The sequence below is a fragment of the Equus asinus genome, chromosome 8 (assembly GCF_041296235.1).
Source record: "Equus asinus isolate D_3611 breed Donkey chromosome 8, EquAss-T2T_v2, whole genome shotgun sequence".
NCBI classification, from domain to species: domain Eukaryota; kingdom Metazoa; phylum Chordata; class Mammalia; order Perissodactyla; family Equidae; genus Equus; species Equus asinus.
In genome coordinates this window covers 21,104,372-21,127,197 of record NC_091797.1, presented here as the reverse complement: position 1 = coordinate 21,127,197, position 22,826 = coordinate 21,104,372, and the positions used below count along the sequence as shown (strand labels likewise).

Genomic DNA, 22,826 nt, shown 5'->3' with positions numbered 1-22,826 from the left:
TTCAGAAAGCAACCTTCCGTCATGAGTTTTCTTGGACATGGATAGGCCCGTTGGTAGTGTCTTAACTTCCTAGTGGAAGAAACTGAGTCTCCGAGAGGCTAATGAAGATTAGATAAAGATTAGTGATAAAGCTAGACCAAAGCATGGGTGTTGTGACGTTTAGCCTAAGCTCACACTGAGAAATTTGAGTTCTTAGTTATTTATAGTTTTTAGTTACTATATATATAATATATATATTCTCTCTTTTTTTTTTACTGAGTTCATAGTAGTTTACATCAATGTGAGATTTCAGTTGTACGTTACTTCTTGACTGTCACCACATAAGTGCTCCCCTTCACCTCCTGTGCCCCCCTCGCATCCCCCTTCCCCTGCTAACCACTGAACTGTTCTCCTTGTCCATGTGCTTGTTTATATTCCACATGAGTGAAATCATCTGGTGTTTGTCTTTCTCAGTCTGGCTTACTTTGCTTAGCACAATTCCCTCTAGGTCCTTCCATGTTGTTGCAAATGGGATGATTTTGTCTTTTTTATGGCTGAGTAGTATTCCATTGTATGTGTGTCTTCTTTATCCCATCATCAGTCGATGGGCACTTGGGTTGTTTCCATGTCTTGGCTATTGTGAATAGTGCTGCAGTGAACATAGGGGTGCATATGCTACTTTGGATTGTTGATTTCAAGTTGTTTGGGTAGATACCCAGTAGTGGGATAGCTGGGTCATATGATAGTTCTATTTTTAGCTTTTTGAGGAATCTCCCTACTGTTTTTCATAGTGGCTGAACCAGTTTGCATTCCCACCAGCAGTGTATGAGGGTTCCCTTTTTTCCACACCCTCTCCAGCATTTGTTATTTTTAGTCGTAGTGATTACAGCCATTTTAAACGGGTGTAAGGTGGTATCTTAGTGTAGTTTTGATTGCATTTCCCTGATGATTAGTGATGTTGAACATCTTTTCATGTGTTTATTGGCCATCTGTATATCTTCTTTGGAAAAATGTCTGCTGATATCCTCTGCCTGTTTTTTGATCGGGCTGTTTGTTTCTTTATTGTTCAGTTGTGTGAGTTCCTTATACATTATGAAGATTAACCCCTTGTCAGATATATGTAATGTGCAAATATTTTCTCCCAATTAGTGGGTTGTCTCTTTGTTTTTTTTTCTTCTTCTCCCCAAAGCCCCCCAGTACATAGTTGTATATTCTAGTGGTAGGTCCTTCTGGTTGTACTATGTTGGATGCCGCCTCAGTGTGGCTTGACGAGCGGCGCCATGTCTGTGCCCAGGATCCGAACCGGCAAAACCCTGGGCTGCCAAAGCAGGGCATGCAAACTTAACCACTTGGCCACAGGGCCGGCCCCTGTCTCTTTGTTTTGATCCCAGTTTCTTTTGCCTTGCAGAAGCTCTTTAGTCAGATGAAGTCCCACCTGTTTATTTTTTCTTTTGTTTCCCTTGTCTGAGAAGACATGATATTCGAAAAGATCCTTTTAAGTTCGAAGTCAAAGAGTGTATTACCTATATTATCTTCTGGGAGTTTTATGGTTTCAGGACTTATCTTCAAGTCTTTGATCCATTTTGAGTTATATATATATATATATTCTTAGTTAATTCTTAGTTATTATGGGAGAAGCTTTCCTTTGGGTAATGGTAATTTCATATGTGAGGGCACAGAAGCGTTTCCTGATATATAAAACTGTATTCTAAAACTCCTGACGTGCTGTTAGGTTGACAGAAGGAATGGAAATATTGAATTTGGCCATGGCCTAGTCATTTTCTTTCTTGATTTTCATTGTTAAAATGTCTAAGAATTCTGCCTGCTTCAAGGTTTGTACAGCAGTACCAGAAGAGAGGATTCTGCTGTACTGTCTGAACCGTTAAAACATGCCTCTTTCCCTTCTTGTTAATCAGGAAGCTCAGAACCTCATGGCTCTGACCAACGTGGACACCCCATTAAAAGGTGGACTGAATACCCCTCTGCACGAGAGTGACTTCTCAGGTGTGACTCCACAGCGGCAGGTTGTACAGACTCCAAATACAGTTCTTTCTACCCCATTCAGGTATTATTAATAAACAAATGTTTTCTGTTTTAGGAAAACTTGAATCCGAGGATTTGGACAACATCCTTGCTTTAGTAATGTTGACAGAGAATGGAAATAAGTGATCAACTTGCGTTTTTGATTTCTCCTCTCTCGTAGTAGTAAATAACATAATAGTGTCCAGGAAATGGTTAAATACTCTATGGAGCTTTCTTCCTTTTTCAGTTTCTGATGCTTATCACCTTGTTTCTGGATACTTTTTATCTGATTTAAAAGAGCAAGTCAATCCATTGTTATTGATCCTTTGGTGAATTTTATAAAAATTGTAATCCTTTTTATGCATGTGTGACTATTGCTTTTCCCCCAACATTTTATTATGAAAATTTCTAACATTCAGCGAGATTGAAAGAATGGTAAAGCAAACATCCGTATAGTCACCACCTAAATTCTACAGTTGTTAACATATTACTGTGTTTGCTTTATTGTGTATCTATCTGTCAATCCATCTTATTTTTTAATGCGTTTCAAAGTAAGTTGCAGGTATCAGTCCATTTCGTCAGTAAACACTTCCTTCTGCATATCGTTACCTAGAGTTCAGAGTTCATTATTTGTTTACAATTCTTTTGTTTTAAGCTATTGCTTTTTGAAGAAGAATTTTTAAGATACAAACATTATAGTGGCAAGTTGTATTAAAATTGAATTTGAGTTTTTAAGGGTTGGAAATATTTGGGCTTTACTTTTAATTTTAAACGTTAGGATATGTCCTCCTGCTGGTTGTGTAGTATAGGAAGCATCTCAGACTGTTACAGCTGTACATGACAGCAGGATCAAGAAGCCTTGGCAGCCAAATCCTTACATTTCACACTTCTTGCAAGGCTTGTAAGAAAGCCTAGTCCCTTTTTTCCTGTGTGTGTCTTATCTCTCAACTAGACTGTAAGCTCCTTGTGGGCAGGGACCGTGTCTTATAGGACAAAACCTCACCTCTTTGGAACAGCTCTCTGGCAGCACCATCTGTCTGAACATAGCCAAGATACAGGAAGTAAGCAAACAAAGCCTTTGAACAATTAAAATATAAGTTGCAAAGTCTATGGACTTTATTCCTGGGAGAGTCTCTTAGTCCTCACTCCTAACTATTCATATTTAGATGTGATTCTAAAAGCCTAGTGTTTAGTTTCCAAACAGAATGTAAAGAGAGAAACTACTTAGAATATGCACACTGATGATAACGTGATAATGACATGATAGCCAACAGCTAGAGGCAGGGAGGAAACAAATGATAAGATGAAGATGCTGAACTCAGAGTTATTTTGGGTCTTTGAACTTGGTGGCCCACCTCTCTGCCCACTCTGTGTTCTTTTCCTCCTTAGTGTGTCACAAAAAGGTTGAAATGATGTTTGGTGGACTTAATTTAGAAAGGCAAGAAAATGTCAAATGTAGTGACTTTATTTGAAGTCATTAAAGTGAAAATACTGTGTGTAAATACTAAGCTAGCTGGTAAACCTTTATTTTAACCTTATTAAAACCAGGTAGGGAAACAGAATTTCTGGAATCTTTATTTCTTTATTTTCTGAATTCCTTGTTAAATAATTTATGGGAAAAACATTTGAAAGCACAATCTAGATAAAAATGGCACTTTTATTAGTTGGAGTTTCTGTCTTCCAGGACTCCTTCTCATGGATCCGAAGGGCTGACTCCTCGGAGTGGAACGACTCCAAAACCAGTTATTAACTCCACCCCGGGTAGAACTCCTCTTCGAGACAAGTTGAACATTAATCCTGAGGATGGAATGGCAGACTACAGTGATCCCTCTTATGTGAAGCAGATGGTACACGTCACTTCTCTTCTAAAACTTAAAAAAAAAAAAGTTTTGTACCTCACGGGTGCTGAATTAAGATCTTCCATCTTGTCAGTGCATATTATATATACCTTGGGAATCTGTATACCTGTGGACACCAGAAAAGGAAAATGATTTGCAGGACTTGAGAAGGGGAACCTTTTGGTCTCATAAGCCTACTTTTTTCTGATTTTTAATATTTTTGTGAATATTGATTATGCTGATGGTAATGCACCTTGTATCTCTTGGGATTTTAATTTTATCATTTACTAATTAATACTTTCTTGAATTTTTTTTTTCTATTTCTGTGAAATAAATTTTGGGTTTCGAATGCCTCATAAATTAGATTTTGAGCCTTGATTCCTCTTTGCTCTGTACTTTCAGGACAGTCTAGATCTCAAAGCCAAGTTAATTTGATGTTTATTGCTGACCTTAACAAAATTTTCTTTTGTATGTTTTGCAAGGTGATGCAGAAAGCTAATTATAAAAGTTGAGTTTTGCTTCTGCCCATGTTATTGCTTTTATTATGTTACTATTGGGCTTTATTATCTGATGCCACAGGAAATCATTGTGGGATTTGTTTCTTTTTAATGAGTTCCAATGATGTTGGCCTGTTTTCACTTTACAAATTAATTCTAACTTCACATATAGATTTGATTAGTTTAGAATGTTTTTTTAATGCCCAAATTGATACCAACTAATGCCAGCTCTGCATGGCTACATAAGAATTAAACAGAAGATCAAATGTATGCAAAGCATGGATCTGGACACTTTAGGGGATCTAAAGTTGAGTAAAGATGTCTTTTGTCTTGAAGAAGTTTATGTTCTAGAGAAATTGGCAGTACTAGACCAAGTCCAAAAATAATTGTAAGATAAGATCAAAATAAGTCATGTGAGTAAAATCAACATGCTTAGGGTGGCCAAAGAAAGAAAATCCCATTTGTTGGGTGGATACTGGGAAAGCCTTCATTGAGGAGATATGCTCAGAAGAGGGTCAGGCTATCCCAGGTAGAGGCCATAATGTGAATGAGTGTGGGGCGTGTTTTGGAGGTAGCAACTCCTCACCCCTGGCATACATGTAATGGAGCAGTGGGGAATAAGACTAGAAAGGTGAGCTGAGGATGTATTGGGGAAAACTTCGGGTACTGGGCAGTTTCCTTTGGGAACTATGGACTGTTTTCTCTGTCTTGCCTATCATCTAGTATTTCCATTAAAAATAAACACACACACACATTCAGGCATCTTTACAGTTTAGGTTTTGTTAGTCCAAGGACAAATTGACTTTTGAACTTGTTTTTTTCATTTGCTGTTAAATGTCAGTGTCAAAAATGTTTTCCTTAAATGGGGATCCTGAAGAACTTTTTTCTGCCCCTCAGAGGTAATGCCAAACCTGTTTATTAGAATATCCAGAGTAACTTCATTGATCACAAAACAGAGTTTTTGTTTGGTCTTAATGTAGGGAAGAAATAGAGATAGAAATTAAACAAAAAACTTGTCTCAGCTCTGAAGTTAGAGATCATTTTTCTAGAATTAAAATTAGGCTAATTGTTTTTTGGAAACTCCTGTATAATATTGGTTGAACTTAATGTGTGTGAATTGAGAAGGACCAATTCTTTTCCACAGGAAAGAGAGTCTCGTGAACACCTCCGTTTAGGGTTGTTGGGCCTTCCTGCTCCTAAGAATGACTTTGAAATTGTTCTACCAGAAAATGCTGAGAAGGAGCTGGAAGATCGTGAAATAGATGATACTTACATTGAAGATGCTGCTGATGTAGATGCACGAAAGCAGGTGGGTATTGTGCTAGAAAGGGAGTGCGGGTTTGCCAAATGTGTCAGTCAGCTGAAAGAATGAAGAATGGCTGTTAAATATCTCAAGATCACTACTTAGAAGTTTTTGATATTTAAAAAAATTACCCTAAAGTAAACTACTTATGCTGTAATAAATACTCATGTATTTAATAATATATTCGGGATATCTTGATAAGCTTTTTTTTTTTTGGTGAGGAAGATTTACTCCAAGCTAACATTTATTGCCAATCGTCCTTTTTTTGCTTGAGGAAGATTAACCCTGAGCTAACATCCATGCCAGTCTTCCTCTATTTGGTATGTGGGTCGCTGCCACGACATGGCTTGATGAGTGGTATAGGTCCATGCCTGAGATCCAAACCCTTGAACCTGGGCCACTGAAGCAGAGTGTGCCGGACTTAACCACTATGCCATGGGGCCGGCCCTTGATAGGCATTCTTAAAATCTATATGTATAAAGCAATTTAAATACCCTCTGTCAAATTTATTAAGCTTCTTTGAAGTATACATAAGTAGTCTTTTAGACATTGTGTTTCACCCTAGCCAGGAGAAGATGTTATTGATCAGTCTTGAAAACACATACATCTTGGATTGGTTGAGTAAATGGTTTTGGCTTAGTGTAAAGTAATAAAAAATGTGTATTTGTAGATTTAGAGAGAGTTCGTCATAGTATCAGTAACACCTTGTACTAATATATCTTATAGTTAATTACTTTCTCATTTGCACATAACAACTGGGTGATGTAAACAGTATAGGTATTAGCTTCATTTTAGAAATGAGGAAACAGGCTTAGGTGAATTAAGTTAATTTTCCCAGGTCTCATGGCTGGAAGGTGGTGAATCTTGAACTAGAACTGAGATAGTATGACCCCTTTCAGTAATTCTTGCTGCAGTCTGCTTCAGGATCATTTTAGAAATGGAATAATTTCATGGGATTGGAGTGAGAATGGCATCAACGGCCATCATGTTTTAGAGGGAAATCATGTGAGTGTGCTTTTTGGTGGGGAATATAGGATAATACTTTTTGTGTTCTCTTAGCTACTTTGAGTTACACTTACTCTCAGCAGTGGTGTGAAATTCTAATCTGTTACCCCACATTATTCATAATTTAAGAATCAAGAAACACATTCATTGGCTGGCTTTTTAAATTAAAAATCAATAGCTTTTGGGGTGGTAAGGTTGGTATTGCAGGAGGAATAATTAAGCGTTCCCTCTAGGTTTAGGATTCTGATAGAGACAGGAAGAGAATGATGATCTGATGGGTGGAGCCATGTAAATTTGGAGAACGCGCTAGTAGACATTGAAAGTTCTTAGTTTGTATTGTAATGAGAGAATGAATATACACTGATGAGTTTCTGTTGCCTTCTATTGCCTTACTGCAACCTTACACAGAGTTCTACAGCTTTAGCTCCTGAACATACATGTTCTTGTAGACTAAAGTGTTTTCAGCTTTATTGAAATGTGTCAAATACTGTATAGCTGCAGTAATGGATATAAAAATAATTTTTTAGGCCATACGAGAAGCAGAACGTGTAAAGGAAATGAAACGAATGCACAAAGCTGTCCAGAAAGATCTGCCAAGACCATCAGAAGTAAGTGTTAGAATTTCTGGTTTAGGATGTTTTGTTTCTTTTTCTGCGATTGATACTTTTTATAATATTCGTACTGTCTGTAAAACAAAATTTCATCTACTTTCTAGAATATAGTAAAGCAATTCCCAGATCTGATCTTTTAAATATTTCACTGGTACAAATAAGAATTTAGAAGGAAAAAAAAGAATTCATTTTGAAAGTGTAAAACTGCTATTTAATTCATGCCTAGCACAAGTAATCACATGAGTATGTTGCAGTGATATGTTTGGTAATTGTTTTTGTTTTAAACTTTTAGGTAAATGAAACTATTCTAAGACCCTTAAATGTAGAACCACCTCTAACAGATTTACAGAAAAGTGAAGAACTAATCAAAAAAGAAATGATTACAATGCTTCATTATGACCTTCTGCATCACCCTTATGAACCATCTGGAAATAAAAAAGGAAAAACTGTAGGATTTGGTACAAATAATTCGGAGCACATTGCTTATCTGGAACATAACCCTTATGAAAAGTTCTCCAAAGAAGAACTGAAAAAGGTATGATTGAGCGGAGATGTTTCTGTCTTGAGATTTAATATTTCCGTGTGTCATAGGCAAGTGTTAACTTATTTTCCCATATTAATATTCATAAGCAAGTGAAATACACAGGAGATAAATGTTCATATGAAGTGTTAGGACTCCACCTCCGTGCCCACACGTTCAGTGATAGAGCTTTATCAGGTAAACACTAACGTGGGTGGCAAGATATTTTTGTTTCATAGATGTGTGCCTGATGGACAGTTGCTACACTTGTCATTTTCTGTGTTTAACTTTTGTATTTAGACTAATATGAAAAAACAAGAGTGTATTAAAAATGTTTATAGATTAAACTTTTCACCTGTTTAAAGAAAGGAAATAGTTTTACTGAATTTATTCCCCTCATATGATTTCCCTCTATCCTTTTGGATAAGGAAATAAAGAAACTTTTTCTTATGTACCTTTTCCTTCATATGCAGTTTGTTCTTTCTGCTTTGACGGAACAAACAGCTGTGATTGTGAATAGAAATCTGCACGTTGGTGTGAGAAAATACAGTTGGTTTTGTGGTTGGAAACAGAGTGTTATTAGCTTAAAAGTCTTCTTTCTTTAGTCTTTAGTCCTGAAGGGCAATGATGGATCCATTGATTGGAATGGGTTAATGCACACTTGGGAGAAAGCAAATAAAATTCTTTTTTCTCTTTTCTCTTCTGCTCTTTCCCTCTCTCCCTCTCTTTCTTACTTTCTGTTTTCCTTATTGCATAAGTAATGCACGTTTAATATATTTTTAGAAAATAGAGAAAGGAAGGAAGATTATTTATATTTCAATAATTTGCCTCTGATTTCTGAGTGGCTTGAGTTACTCTTTTTCAGTAAGTGCGGTGGGAAACTGACGTCTGTCAAGTGCCTGTGCTGTGGCAGGCACATTTAATCATTGATCTGGGGTTGAGAATTAAGGCTACGAACTCAATACTTGAACAGTTTCCTCTTTTTAGAGTGAAAATATGAGGGGAAGATGGAATTCAGGAAACATTTTCCTAAATTTATTGTATTATGGAAACCTGAAATAGAGATCACATTGTTGCTTATAGATGTTCTGTAGGGGATAGAGTCTAATAAAACTTTGAAAATAATAATTGTAAGTATTACTTTGGAATTATTTGAAACTGTTAGAAAGTAGTTTAAATATTCTACTGTATTTTATCTGTTTATACTCTTCTTTGTTCCAAAAAGATTTTGAAGCAGCTTTTTACTTAGCAGATTCTTTATGGACAGTTTAAAGGTAACTTAGCTGTACTCTCTGCTAATAATTACACGAGCTGAATTTGTAAATTTTTGCTATGTACAGTTTCAGAATGAAATTTTGAAGCTATTTCTCTTACAATAAAGTATCAGATTTTCATTAACTGTGTTAAATTTGTTTGGTTCCATTACTTCCTCTAAGAGGTATTGTTTAAAAGTATCCAATTTTGGGGGCTGGCCCCATGGCGTAGTGGTTAAGGTTGGCATGCTCCGCTTCACCAGCCTGGGTTTGCGGCTGCAGATCCTGAGCATGGACCTACACCACTTGTCAGCCATGCTGTGGTGGTGACCCACATATAAAGTAGAGGGAGATTGGCACAGATGTTAGCTCAGGGCTAATCTATCTCAGCAAAAAAAAAAAAGTATTCAATTTTTGTCTTCTATAGACAAGATTTTCTGTTTTTTTGTTTAGAGTTTTTGTATGCTGGTCATTTGTCTTGATTTTATATATTTGGGTCTGTGTTTATTTTCTGATATTACTAGAACAATTGAAAGCTTTTTATAAAGCACAAAAAGTGGTTGTCACTTTTTCATGATCTGTGAAGCAAAGTTCTGGAAAAAGTTCATGTGGTATGCTAACAGAGTCTGTGTGGTCTGATGTTGGGCTAGGCTGTTTATGTATATTGCATCACTTAATCCTACTAACAAATGTGTCAGGTAGGTATTATCCCCATTTTATGAATGAGAAACGGGCTCAGAGAAGTTAAGCAAGTTCAGACAGCCACATAAATGGTAAAGCTGTGATTTGAACCCAGGCTTGTCCCACTCCATTCCCCTCATTCTGTCATCTTAGACTGTTTCTTTAGTAGTGAATGAGACTTGGTCTATGATCCATCATTATTTGCTTCGTGCCCCAAGTCTCATTCTCTGGCGGTGTCAGGGGCATTCCTTCAGATGAGAAAAAAAGGCATGAATCAAAAAAAATGCCTCATTCCCCTTCATGATCCTGTGAAGTTTGAAGTGTAGGAAGGGAGGGTGGAGTGGAAGGAGCACACACAAGCATTGGTACCATCTGGCCTGGGCGTGATCCTGTCTTGTCTGCTTACTAGTGATGTGGTCTGGAACCAGTTTAATTTCTCTGAGCCTTAGTTCCATCGCCTTTAAAATGAGGTTAACATTAGCTCCTTTCTAAGATGGTTATGATGTTTGGAGATAATTTAGGTAAAACTTATAAATCCAGTTCCTGGCACATAGTAGATACCTGAGAAATGGTGGCTGCTATTATAATGAGTGAAGGCAAAAAAGACTTTTATATTACTGGGGGGATATGTGGATGCTTGGCTTTTCAGATCAGTCTGCATTGCCTGCATTTGCTTAGGTATTCTTCCCCCCTTCCAGAAAACAACCAGTGAACCAAAACTCCTTGCTTTTGCCAAAAGGAGGAGGAAAAACTAGTCTTTTAAAAGCTCTCTGTTGATGGCAAGTATTTGTAGTACTCAAACTTCCTGAAATTATTATTGTAAACAGGCTCAGGACATTCTGGTGCAGGAGATGGAAGTGGTAAAACAAGGAATGAGCCACGGAGAACTCTCAAGTGAAGCCTATAACCAGGTGTGGGAAGAATGCTACAGTCAAGTTTTGTATCTCCCTGGGCAGAGCCGCTACACACGGGCCAACCTCGCTAGCAAAAAGGACAGAATTGAGTCACTTGAAAAGAGGCTTGAGGTTGGTATTCTTTTAAAATTCTAATTGAAATATACTTTGATTGAAATAATGAACTAGAGTATAATACCACTGAAGACAACTTCAGAAAAACAGACCTGAGGTGATTATTGCCTTTGCAGTTCTTGAGGGAAAACTACACTGAAGTGTTTGATCTTCCTTGGCTTCTTCATTGGTTTTTCAGAATTTCTTTCCTTCCTGATAAAGAGTGCCCTCCAGGTTGACCCCGGGTCAGTCAGAATGTGGGAGCGGGAGCCAAGAAGTTAACACTGGTCACTCAGAACAGTGTAGATCAGTGTGAGAATAGCCTCTTTTCTCTAGGGAGGGATCTCAGTAGCACCAAGGAGCTTCCTTTCTGTAGCTAAGAGAGCACATTTACAGAACTTTGGTACCGTCTTATTCATCCTGTGATTCCTGTGAGTTCAAGTTACAGAGAGAGTGCCAAGCTGGATTATCTAGACAATGGCTTCCAAGATTTTTCACGTTTATGAAAATGTTGAAATGTACTAAATGTGAGTTTCATGGCATGTGGTTTCTTAATAGAGTCTGCATTTTTTGAATTCCAGAATCTGTGTAGGCATTTTGCCAGTGGCATGTAAATTGTGGTTCATGGGCCACTAGGCTGCCTTGTGGATTCTTAATGGTGGTCTTCAGGGCTGTTTCTGAGGCCAAGATGGGATGGGAAGGAGGAAGGGGTGCTTCAGGCAATCACATGCAGAAAGTGGCCTCAGTTTCCTCTTCTGTGATTACCGGTTTCTCTTTACAAGAAGCAGATTTGAAAATATTTCTATTTAGGGGAAAAAAAATAGTAAAATAACTTGGGATGATTGGGGCTGTGTGGAGCTAGGGAAATGAGCAGGAAAAAGCAGTATCTTTTAATTTAAAATTATTGTAAGTCTTAATTTTACCTTTAAGATTACATATATAGGCACCTAGTGGTTAATCTTTTATCATTTAGGGGGAAATGAGCGTTTCTTTCTGAAGTAATTCTCATCTTGGGTGAAATCTCAGCAGTCCCGTGCTGCTGGTCACTCCAGTTGTATGACTCACCTCCAGCAGGGTGTGCTGTTGCTCTGTGTTTTAAATCACAGTTAGAGAAGGTAGGACATCAGTGGTTAAATTTTAAGTTACATTTTCTGTCGTGTAGGCTTCCTTTCTTATAACTGTAGTTAGCAGTGTGGTTCTGATCTAAGGTCAGCGCTGTAATTGATTGGAAAGCCATTTGGAAAGTTTCCTTGTAACATTTATATAGAAATACTTAGGTCTCTCGCTTAGTTTGAAAATCTTCTCATTTGAGGTGAGTAAACTCTTTCTGCCTCAAATGGGAAGGACATTTTGTGCTGTTTGAAATATAAAAAAAAGTTTTTCCCTAAATCTCATTTACTTTGTCGAGGCACTAACTTTCATGACAGCAAATAAATGTGTCACAAAGTGAGTGGTGCCGTAAAGTACAGTAATTTTTATTTCTACGTTGAATTGGTCTTGTGAGTTTTGAAGGGAAAAATACAGAAAGAACCACTGCTGTTCTTTTGGAGATTTATTTGGGTCGTTTATGAGCAACCATTAAAAACATGTGGTCCTCTTTGTTCAGTTCAGTACCAGGAACTGAAATCTTCCGTTGAACTATTTTTGTTGAAGGATTGGTGATTTTGGAAGAATATTCATAAAACAGTCTGAAGTAATTTTTCTTTTCTTGACTCCTGGATAACTTACTTTTTTGTTTACCCAACTAGTTACTTTTAAAGAATACGTAATCAAATCCTTTAATTTAGTAAACTATGCTTATTTCAAATGAAAGTTCATTAAATCTTTAAAAAGAAGAAAAGAGACTCAAAAAACCAAATAAACAAATCCCTCATTTTATTTGTATCCATCCCTAATTCAGAACTAGGTTTGTCTTAGCTTATTTTAGTTTTTGAAGATGCAATTCTACTGGTTTGAAATACATAAATATTTTATTTCAATTGTGGTAATTCTTTCATCATTTCAGTTGATTGCTAAATTATAAACATTATTCAAAGTTTGTTGTGGGGAAGGAACTCCAGTTGAATTATATAAACTAAATGCTGTACTTGAATTATCCTTTCCACTCTTAGTTTCAGGGAGATAGGCCTTTCTGTGCAAGCACAGTACACCACGGCTGCCAGTGTGTTTGATTTTTGCTGCCGTGAACTTGGGAACAGTGAATCTAAGTTATGGCCCTATCACAGTGTATCAAGCAAGATGAAATCCAGCTTTGTCGTGGTTGGTGTCTCCTAAATGGATTAAAAAAATGTGCCCTGAGGTTTATATTGGAGCTAGTCTTTGAGCCGGTACTCATGATTAATATTTGAAACTTAGAACTTAAATGAAAATCCTTAAGATACTCATTTAAAACTAATAGAACCATCTCAGATTTTATGTGGAATGTGGTAGGTGGTACAAGCAGTCTGTTAAATAAATGGAATCAGAACGTAGTCGCAGGTCGAAAGTAAGTGGGAAAGACTTGTGAATTATAACCAAGTCCATGTATTTTATTCTGCTTTGGAGGCAGAATTAATTTTAGAACCTCGCCAGACATTTGTGTGTAAAATAAGGCGGCAGCAGCAATCAGAAATGACAGCTAATATCAGAAAAGGAAAAGTTAGAAAGGGTAACATGTTGAGTCCATTTAAATACGGTGGCAGAAAGCCTTGTGCGTTTTAAGAGCTTCTGAGGGCATTATGGGTGTGTAGTAGGAGCTAGAGTGATCGCTGTTTATAGTGATCCCCAAATTAATAAGAAAAGCTTAATTTCTTAGTGTCATGTGTGGTTTTTTTTTTAAAGAGAGATGGCTATAATTGTAGAAAAATTTTCATCAAATGGTTAAAAGTAAAAGAGCTTTAGTACTTATTTAATCCCACGTTCAGTGAGTGTTACTGAGCATCTGCTGTGTGCCAGTCCCTGTTCTAGGCCTGGGGGATGCAGCAGGAACGGGGCAGACCAGCTCTGCTCCTGTGGACTTCACTTATCTGGAGAATGCTCAGTGTGCAGAACCTCATTTTCTGACGATGCCAGATAAATGAGTCATTACTGTATTTGGGAAGTGCAAATAGAATTTGAAGTGTTCTAATTTGTTTCCACTTTAAGTGGAAATAGGAAATCGTCTGAAGACATAATTATTTTGAGTGAAATAATTTCCAGTAGGTGCAAAAGTGAAATGAGAAGTCTGAATTTAGGCCTGCTATTAAATTTAATAGTATTTGAAATAGTATCTAAACTGCTGTGTTGAGGAAGTTTGGCTGAAAAGTAGATTTTGTCATGTTAGCTATAAAAATGGAAAGGCTTTCCTTAGAGGTGGAAACTAGGTCCAGAAGTAATACTTCTCCCTGTATTTTACTGGCACAGTCAACTTACTCAAGAAATATTATGTAACATTGACTTCTTGGAAATAAAGTAACTTAAAGAACACAGATAACACATTTAAAATCCTTCTCAGTGTATTTGCAGAACTCTTATGAGGACCCCTGCCTTTACTGAATGGTTATATTTCAGCAAAATTGGCTGCACAATGGATCCCATTTTCTCAGTGATTTTCATTACAAAGTCATATATTTTCACACAGGAAAACATTCCCTTAATGCTTTAAAGAGTGAAAACTTAGGGTAAGGATTAGATTGGTGGGCACTTCTGGGTGGAGGACTGTATGTGGTAGTGTCTCAGCAAGTTCACGCTTATGTTCCCTTGTGGGTGTGTGTACGGAGAGAGGGTGGCACGGGGTGCAGGAGGGAAGTTGCTCCCAGTACTTTGGAATGCCGTCTCTCTCACATCCTGCTCTCTGCCATGGCCCTTAACGGCACTGACAGGTTTCTTGGTTCTTTCTAGCAAGAACTCTAGAGCTGGACCAGAGATCTCCTCGGTACCACCGTTGTGCTTCTGTCATGCCTCAGCATACTGTTGACTGTTTTCGTGCAGTTTCTGTGTTTCATTTCCTAACTTATGCCGATGTAAAGTGCTCTCGGTATGGCTTTATTGGTACGTTACTTTTCTGGGAGAGGTTTGTAGTAAGGTTTTGCCTTACTGCTTAGCTTCCTTTGCAGGGGTGCAGTCTGATGTTTGCTAAGTCTGGTTAGATGCTGACAGTAATCACCTACTTGTACCTGCATCTCATCAGTATAGAGAAGGTTCACCAATAAAACTTAATGCTAGTGAGGAGTGTGGAGAGTACAGGAGAGTCACTCGTGGACTCTTGTTTGCAAACATTTTGGTGGTTGAACCACATCTGTACTACTATAGGATCTTATTGCTGAATGGTGGCCTAGGAAGTGGAGCTGCCATCAACTCTCTGTTTATTTTGGGTGTCCTTAAACCTGTTTTTCCAGTGGTATAAGGTTATGTTCTGGGCCCCCAAGCAAGAGTTTCAGTGAGGGATGCTCTTAATGTTTCTGAACCTCACTGTAACAGACTTTAACTGAAGACAGTATTGGAGACCCAAGGATAATGTGTTTATTTTGGAATTACTTAAGCTTAGTAACCTTAACAAACTTAGTGAGTTTGAAAGTAACAATTACACTTTTATAAGTCCCATACAGCCCCCTTTTGTAATGACCCGAGGAAACACTTATGGTTCCACTGATTCATCTCCTGGGAACCATCAGTTTTCCATTGGTCTCTGGCCAGTCTTTTTTAGACAGTTTCTCTTCTATGCGTTTAAAAAATAACATTTGTAGGCGTTTTTCTAAAAATAATACCTGTACTTTGTAGAAAATTTTAAAAGAAATTTAAAAAATGAAGAAAAAAAGCCTACCATCCAGACATAATCACCTAAAAATTTGGGGGGAGTGTGTGTGTGTGTGTGTGTGTGTATATATATATATATATAAGATTAAATATAATAGAAAAAGATTAATGTATATATAAACATGCATACCTCTGTGAATGAAAGGAGGAAGGTATTTAAAACTAAATTGGGATCATCATATACTACTTTGTTCATTTAATAGTATAATAAGTATTATTTAAAAAAAAGAAACTTGATCACTTGCTCTCGTTCAAAGTCTGTGGCAAAGATTAGCTTTGGTGAAATCTCCAAATAATTGCACTAGTTATATTCTGCTCAGCTTCTTTTTTTTTTTTTAAAGGTTTTATTTTTCCTTTTTCTCTCAAAGCCCCCCGGTACATAGTTGTGTATTTTTAGTTGTGGGTCCTTCTATTTGTGGCATGTGGGACGCCGCCTCAGCATGCCCTGATGAGCGGTGCCATGTCCGTGCCCAGGATCCAAACCAGCGAAACCCTGGGCCGCCGAAGTGGAGTGCACGAACTTAACCACTCGGCCACGGGGCCGGCCCCTGCTCAGCTTCTTAAAAAGTTGTTAAATAATCTTTTTTCCCTGTAAAATTTTTCTGAGATGTTTGTTTTCCCATAGTTTTATAGCTGGTTAAGAATAAAAGAATTAGGAATTTAAAATTAAAAGCTGGAGAAAGTAAAAGTTTTTCTTAAGTGTCAAATAAAATTCTTATAAGTGGGTACTTACAGGTTAATGTCCAAATCAGGGAAAGAATGATGGGCCCATCTGTTAATTAAGATCTTGTGTTTGCATGTGTCTGGAGTAATTTGTTTTTCAGGAAACTGTCTGGTGGCATTAAGCCATTTAGTGCCTCAGCTTGAATGTCTTCAGGCGTGTTTGCGTTTCAGGGGCTGAGGCAGGCAGGACATTTGCTTTATTAGTGGTGTGGCCTAATGTTTTGGACTTTCACATAGGACACAACTGCGTAGCCTCATCACTTAGTGGCTGGGTTGCCTAGGGCAAATTACTCAACTTCTTTGGGTCTCAAATTCCTTTACCTGTAAAATTTGGGTGGATGATACTTTTTATCTCATGGAAATGAGAGTTTGACATAATGTAAGATTAAATGAGAGTACTGTGTGTCTAGAAAATACAGTCATGTACCACATAACAACGTTTTGTCAGTGGTGAACCGGACTCCATAATAGGCAGTGGTCCCATAAGATTAGTACCATATAGTGTAGATGCATAGTAGGCTGTTCTATATGATGTTTGCACAACGACAGAATCGCTTAATGACGCCTTTCTCAGCATGTGTCCCCATCATTACGGGACGCATGACTGTAGCAAGTTTTAGTGAAAGGGAATTCTCTCCCATGTGTCTTAGGTATCTATCACCCTTAGTGTTATCTAAATTGGATTAAACTTGGTTTGATACTAGGAGGTATCAAAAGTAACTTCACCTTAAACAACGAGGTGGCTAAACTTTTATTCTATAAATTTTGATGAATGTCTGAAATTTGAGACATGGATCTATTTTAGGAGAAGGAGTGAAACTTAAAGCTCAGATTTTGGTTAGTGTAAATGGATTTTACGTAATTGTGGATTTTAACTTAACATTTCTTATATATGTTTTGGTATATTTAAATAGTTGACATACTTGTAAATTATATTAAAATTTTAATGTCTCCATTATATTTCATTTTATTGATGTTTCATGGTTTGTGGTGTACGGTCTTAAAATAATTAACCTGTAGAGTAGATACTAAATTTAAATTTTAGAAAATCTTTTATTATGGGAATTTTCAGATATACCCGAAAGCAGACTGGTGTAATGAGTTCTCATGTATCACCCAGCTATGACAGTCATCAACTCATAGCCACTCTTGTTTCATCTGTTATTCTCCTTTCCCCATTATTTTGAAGCAAATTCCAGACATCATAAAACAGAATTACGATGCATGAAATTTGTCACTTGCTCTCCCTACACATTTATATGTAGATGTATTCTCATTTATTTCCTCTTTTGAATTGAATTTTACTCTTTCATTTTGGATGTAGTCAGCTTTAATTATATCAAGTATTGTCCTACTCTAAATACCTAATACTTAGGGTGAACTTTATTTAAGAATATTAGAAATTTTGTGTTGATGTGTAGTTGAAGCACAAACTTCCACTAGAACCACATTTGGGGGGCTTGTCTGCTGACAAGTGAGTGAGGTATTTAATTCCAGCTCTGCTGCTGACTTTGTTAGGTGTTTTAAGATGACTTTCAGGTGTATCTCTAAGTGCAGGTAAGGATTCGAAAAAACATTTTTGAGAACTTTTGGTAAATCAGCTATGAATGCAAAGACTTGGAAAGCAGCTTTTGGGACAACTTTTGGTAAGTCAGCTATAAGATGCAGTGCAAGCTCTGTAAGCCAATACTGTTCAAAATAAGTTGTCCTTCAGGGCAGTTGCTAATGCTTAATTGTGTGTGTGTTTTTTAAGGGCTTAGGAATATGAGTCTGGTTAAATCAGAGTCTTCCTGATTCTTTGTATTTTAAACAATAAGGTTTTGTACTCTGTTGGACTTTAATGTTGTTTCCGTGTGTATATGAGTGTGGAGAAGGGTTGTTGGGGCTGATTTAAGGTAATCCTGTCCCCTGTATGCACGTGTATTTCGTGCTTGAGATTTATTGGCTAGAAAAAGGCCAGACATTATGGGTTAGTTTTTTTCCTCCTAAAGTATATTCTGCAGTCATAGGTTGAGCATTTACAGCATATGCAGGTATCTTCCTTTCCATTTTAATGATCAGATGGCACATGGAAGATAACTAAGCTAAAATTGAATATTAAAAGCTGTATTCCATTTCTGCTCTATACTTTTATACTATCTTTATATATTTATTTGAATAATTTTTTCCTGGACTTAAATTTTTTTGTATAATTATCTCCATATTTTCTTGGAATTTTAGCACAATATTTGAGCCAGAAAACTTTTCTTTCTTTCTTTTTTTTGGTGAAAAAGATTAGCCCTGAGCTAACATCCATACCAGTCTTCCTCTATTTTGTATGTGGGATGCCTTCACAGCATGGCTAATGAGTGGAGTAGGTCCGCACCTGGGATCCGAACCGGCAAACCCCTGGCTGGTGAACTGCGGTGGAACTGTAACCACTTGGCCACGAGGCTGGCCCTGAGCCAGGAAACTTTTATAAAGCTTGAGCTAAATTAAATAAATTTGTTGACATTAAATGGAAGCTAGCAACTTTGCAGTTTTAAAATCTTTGGTGGTTTGGGAATAATAAATGACTCAACTGTGTGAGGTGAGGTAATTTCCAGATACAAGGTACTTTACTAAATGTACCTTGATGACTAATTAAACACTTACTGAGTGTAAGTACTATGGTGATGCACCAGAGTGGAAATTGAATATCCATGGAGTGCAGTGTATAGCTAATTGAATTATCTTAACCAATGCAAATGATAATTTGTATGACTAATTTAAAAAAAGCACTCTGTGTATTAATTTGAATTTCTGTGCTGTTAGGGTTTTTGGAATGTATATTTGAATTCACATGTGATTAAAGTATTTAATCTTGATATTCTTAGAACATGCTGAATTATAGTAAGGGAACTTGATGCAACTCATGGATTTAGTTGTTCACTTATTGGGAATGAAGGCTTTTGGTATTGGTCTAGTTAAGAGAACACCTGACATCTAGCTTCTGTAACAAGGGTGGCTGAAGCAGGATTCTCTATCCTGATTGCCTGTTAGAATCATCTGGAGGCTTTAAAATAAAAAGATCTGAGACCATTTAAATAAGGGTCTCTGCGGCTGGCCCCAAGGCTGAGTGGTTCAAGTTCCATGTGCTCTGTTTCCGTGGCTTGGGGTTCCTGGGTTCGGATCCCGGGTATGGACCTGCTCCACTCATGAGCCATGCTGTGGAGGCATCCCACAAACAAAGTAGAGGAAGACTGGCACAGATATTAGCTCAGGGCCAATCTTCCTCACAAGTAAATAAATAAATAAATAAATAAATAAATAAATAAGAGTCTCTGGGTTTAGGGTGCTGGCACTGGTAGATTTTAAAAACTCTACAGGTAATCCTAAAGTTTAGCTGAGGTTGAAAACCACTGGCTTGAAAGACATGCTCCAGGACATGTTACTTGATGTGGTGACTGTCAGGGGTGACCGCTTGCTTCAAAGAAGGGACAGCAAATTTTCCTTGCTTTATTTCCAGGGAGGGGGTCTGCACCATTTTTTATTAAAGTTGGGATTTTTTTTTTTCCTTTTCTAAAGATTGTCACCTGAGCTAACAACTGTTGCCAATCTTTTTTTTCCCCCTTCTTCTCCCCGAAGCCCCCCAGTGCATAGTTGTGTATTCTAGTTGTAGGTCCTTCTGGTTGTGCTTTGTGGGACACTGCCTCAGCATGGCCTTATGAGCGGCACTATGTCCATGCCTGGGATCTGAACCGGTGAAACCCTGGGACACCCAAACAGAGTGCATGAACTTAACCACTCCGCCATGGGTCCGGCCCCATGAAGTTGGGATTTTAAAGAAGGTTTTAAAGCCTTGTCCTTAGTGTCTTGGCCTATTAGGAGAGCAAAATGGTTAAACTCTTACTACCTATAAAATAATTGTAGTCAGAGCTAACATTTGTCGACTGCTTACTCTATGCCAGTCACTGGGCAGCTAAGGGTTTTACGTACATTATCTTATTTAAGCTTCATAATAACTTTTTGCAATGACTGCCATTTTATTGATGGAGAAATGGAGACACAGAGGTTAAATAACTTGTGTCAACTCAGAACACCTGGGTGGCAGAGCTGGGTAGAAAGAGTGACTCACTCCGCACTATACTGTGCGGACTTCCCCCTCGTACTTCCTGACGGTTAGAGGAAATATGGCTGCCATGGAACTTACCTTGATTTGTTATCTGTTAGAGGAAAAGGGCTCCTTTATAAAGGACATTATTTATTCATACATTTATTTAAATGAATTGGAGAGGAATAAGAAAACTTAACTTTTACAAAATGCTGAAGATATGAATGGTTTTAAAAGAGCTTTATTTAAATTAATTTTAGATCTGTGTCACTTTTAATAAACTAAGCTGGAGATGGATAGGTATGAAGTACTACTTTTCCGGTAGAAGTATACTTTATATTTTGAGGAGCACTTTTTTGAGGAACACCTTCTTTTTTGATGTTCTTATATATTCCAGTCATAAAATATTGAGATTGACATGTTTGTTTTTGAATCAGATGTTATATATTGAAGTGGATGTTTGAAAGTTATATATTTGTTTTGGTGATTATATGCTTCTAAGTATTTTAAAACACTCTATGTACAGTTTTTATATCACTATTTCGTATTTGACAATGTTTTTCTGTGGTACTGTTTCTGCTTATTTATCCCCACTCCTACATTTAGTATCTGAGAAAAAAAGTATTTACCTATTGTCATACTGTCTCCCTTGTTACACAGTGTCCTCAGTTGCATTATTCTGAATTAGAGAGTATCCTTTGGGCATACATTATCCTGAAACTACTTAGTTTTGATTGCTTATAGAAGTCACTTGATAGAATCCGTTTGGGGGAGGGAAGGAGGAAGAGAGAAGGAGTTGAAGGAAGGCAGAAAGGAAGAACAGACAGACGCAAAGAAATTAACACAGATGTACTAATTATTCCTAAGGCTTTGACGTCACAATTGTAGTGTTGTATGTTGAAAACAAGCATTTGCAGATCACTGTGAAGTGATTATATTGTAGGCTGTAGGATGTACACCTGCAGAAGGCGTTATGCTAATAGGGTTCTGCATTACGCACCTGCTTCCTTCTCATCCGCCTCTCTTTGGACCCTCTAAGCTGGGGCTTTCTCTGCCTTGCCGAATCAGAATTTTGTTGAAATCTTTTTTCTGTTAATTGTCCCTCTCCTGTTCTTTTGTGAGTTTATGCATTTTTAATTATTTTCCCTGATTGTAGAATGATCTGAGAAGGCAGCCCAGCTGTGCTCAATATATGTATTTAATAGGAAAACTGTCGTTTCCTTTAATTTTATATTGTCTCTTTACTCCTCCAAATTAAAAATTTTTTTTGTTGCCAAATGTGATCTTCTCTTTTCTTTATGGGATTTATGCCAAATTTTGGATTATAACGTTATAAAAATAATCTCGTAATTTTATAGTTTGAGGGGGTTATGTTTTGTACACAACTGTGGTACATTAATTGGATATTATTCAGTTATTAAAAATGTGCTAGATGTATGACATAGAAGTGCATTTTTGAAATATAGATGGTGAAGATGAGTCGCCGCCAGTCCCACAGTCAGTGAAGATTAGTGACAGCAGTTATTTTCAGAAGTAGAGAATTTCATACGTGAAATTCAAGCCTGCTTTGAGATTGAATCATGGGTGATGTTATAACTAGATTATTTAGGACTAACCTGTAAAACCCTTCAGGTGCAGGACAAACCCTTCTTTTTTTTTTTTTTTTTTTTTTAAGGTTTTATTTTTTCCTTTTTCTCCCCAAAGCCCCCCGGTACATAGTTGTGTATTCTTCGTTGTGGGTTCTTCTAGTTGTGGCATGTGGGATGCTGCCTCAGCGTGGTCTGACGAGCAGTGCCATGTCCGCGCCCAGGATTCGAACCAACGAAACACTGGGCTGCCTGCAGCAGAGCGCGCGAACTTAACCACTCGGCCACGGGGCCAGCCCAGGACAAACCCTTCTTAAGCCTCATTTTGTGTTACGGTAGCTGAAGTCTAAGGAACGTGAATGTACTTGGCTTTGAGGCAGTGGATGAACCAGTAGAAGCTTTTTAGTCTTGTTTCTTAGCCTGCTTTTCTCATGTGTGCTTATGTGATCTCTCCTGTCCCCTAGATAAACAGGGGTCACATGACGACAGAAGCCAAGAGAGCTGCAAAGATGGAAAAGAAGATGAAAATTTTGCTTGGGGGTTACCAGTCTCGTGCTATGGGGCTCATGAAACAGTTGAATGACTTGTGGGACCAAATTGAGCAGGCTTACCTGGAGTTACGCACTTTTGAAGAACTCAAGAAACATGAAGACTCTGCTATTCCCCGGAGGCTAGAGGTAACAATTCTTGCCTGGCAGCGTTGCTTAGAAAGAGAGCTGCAAAGAATTATCAGGACTTTCCTTTTTTTTCCCTTTCTGCGCAGGCTGTCTTCTGAAGTTGATACTGTCTGGCTTTTTTCAGTGAGACCCAAAAGTCTTTGGCTTTCTCATCTAGAATGGCCTTTGTGTAGATGGGTGGACCAGGCCAGTTGTGGATGCAAAGGCTTTTCCTTTACTGATTTTCTGTCTTTACTGTGAAATAGAATAAATAACCCTTGTGATTTGTCCCCCTGAAAC

At 37.6% G+C, this 22,826-nt stretch overlaps 1 protein-coding gene across 1 annotated transcript in view; it reads left to right on the top strand.

The window, feature by feature from the left end:
• CDC5L (cell division cycle 5 like) overlaps positions 1-22,826 on the top strand; it is a 52,210-nt gene that overhangs the window by 24,493 nt on the left and 4,891 nt on the right. The window contains exons 9-15 of the mRNA XM_014837481.3: positions 1,896-2,044; positions 3,686-3,848; positions 5,481-5,645; positions 7,172-7,252; positions 7,548-7,790; positions 10,537-10,734; positions 22,335-22,547. Coding sequence (XP_014692967.1) covers positions 1,896-2,044; positions 3,686-3,848; positions 5,481-5,645; positions 7,172-7,252; positions 7,548-7,790; positions 10,537-10,734; positions 22,335-22,547 — 1,212 coding nt within the window. The remainder of the gene's footprint in view (positions 1-1,895; positions 2,045-3,685; positions 3,849-5,480; positions 5,646-7,171; positions 7,253-7,547; positions 7,791-10,536; positions 10,735-22,334; positions 22,548-22,826) is intronic.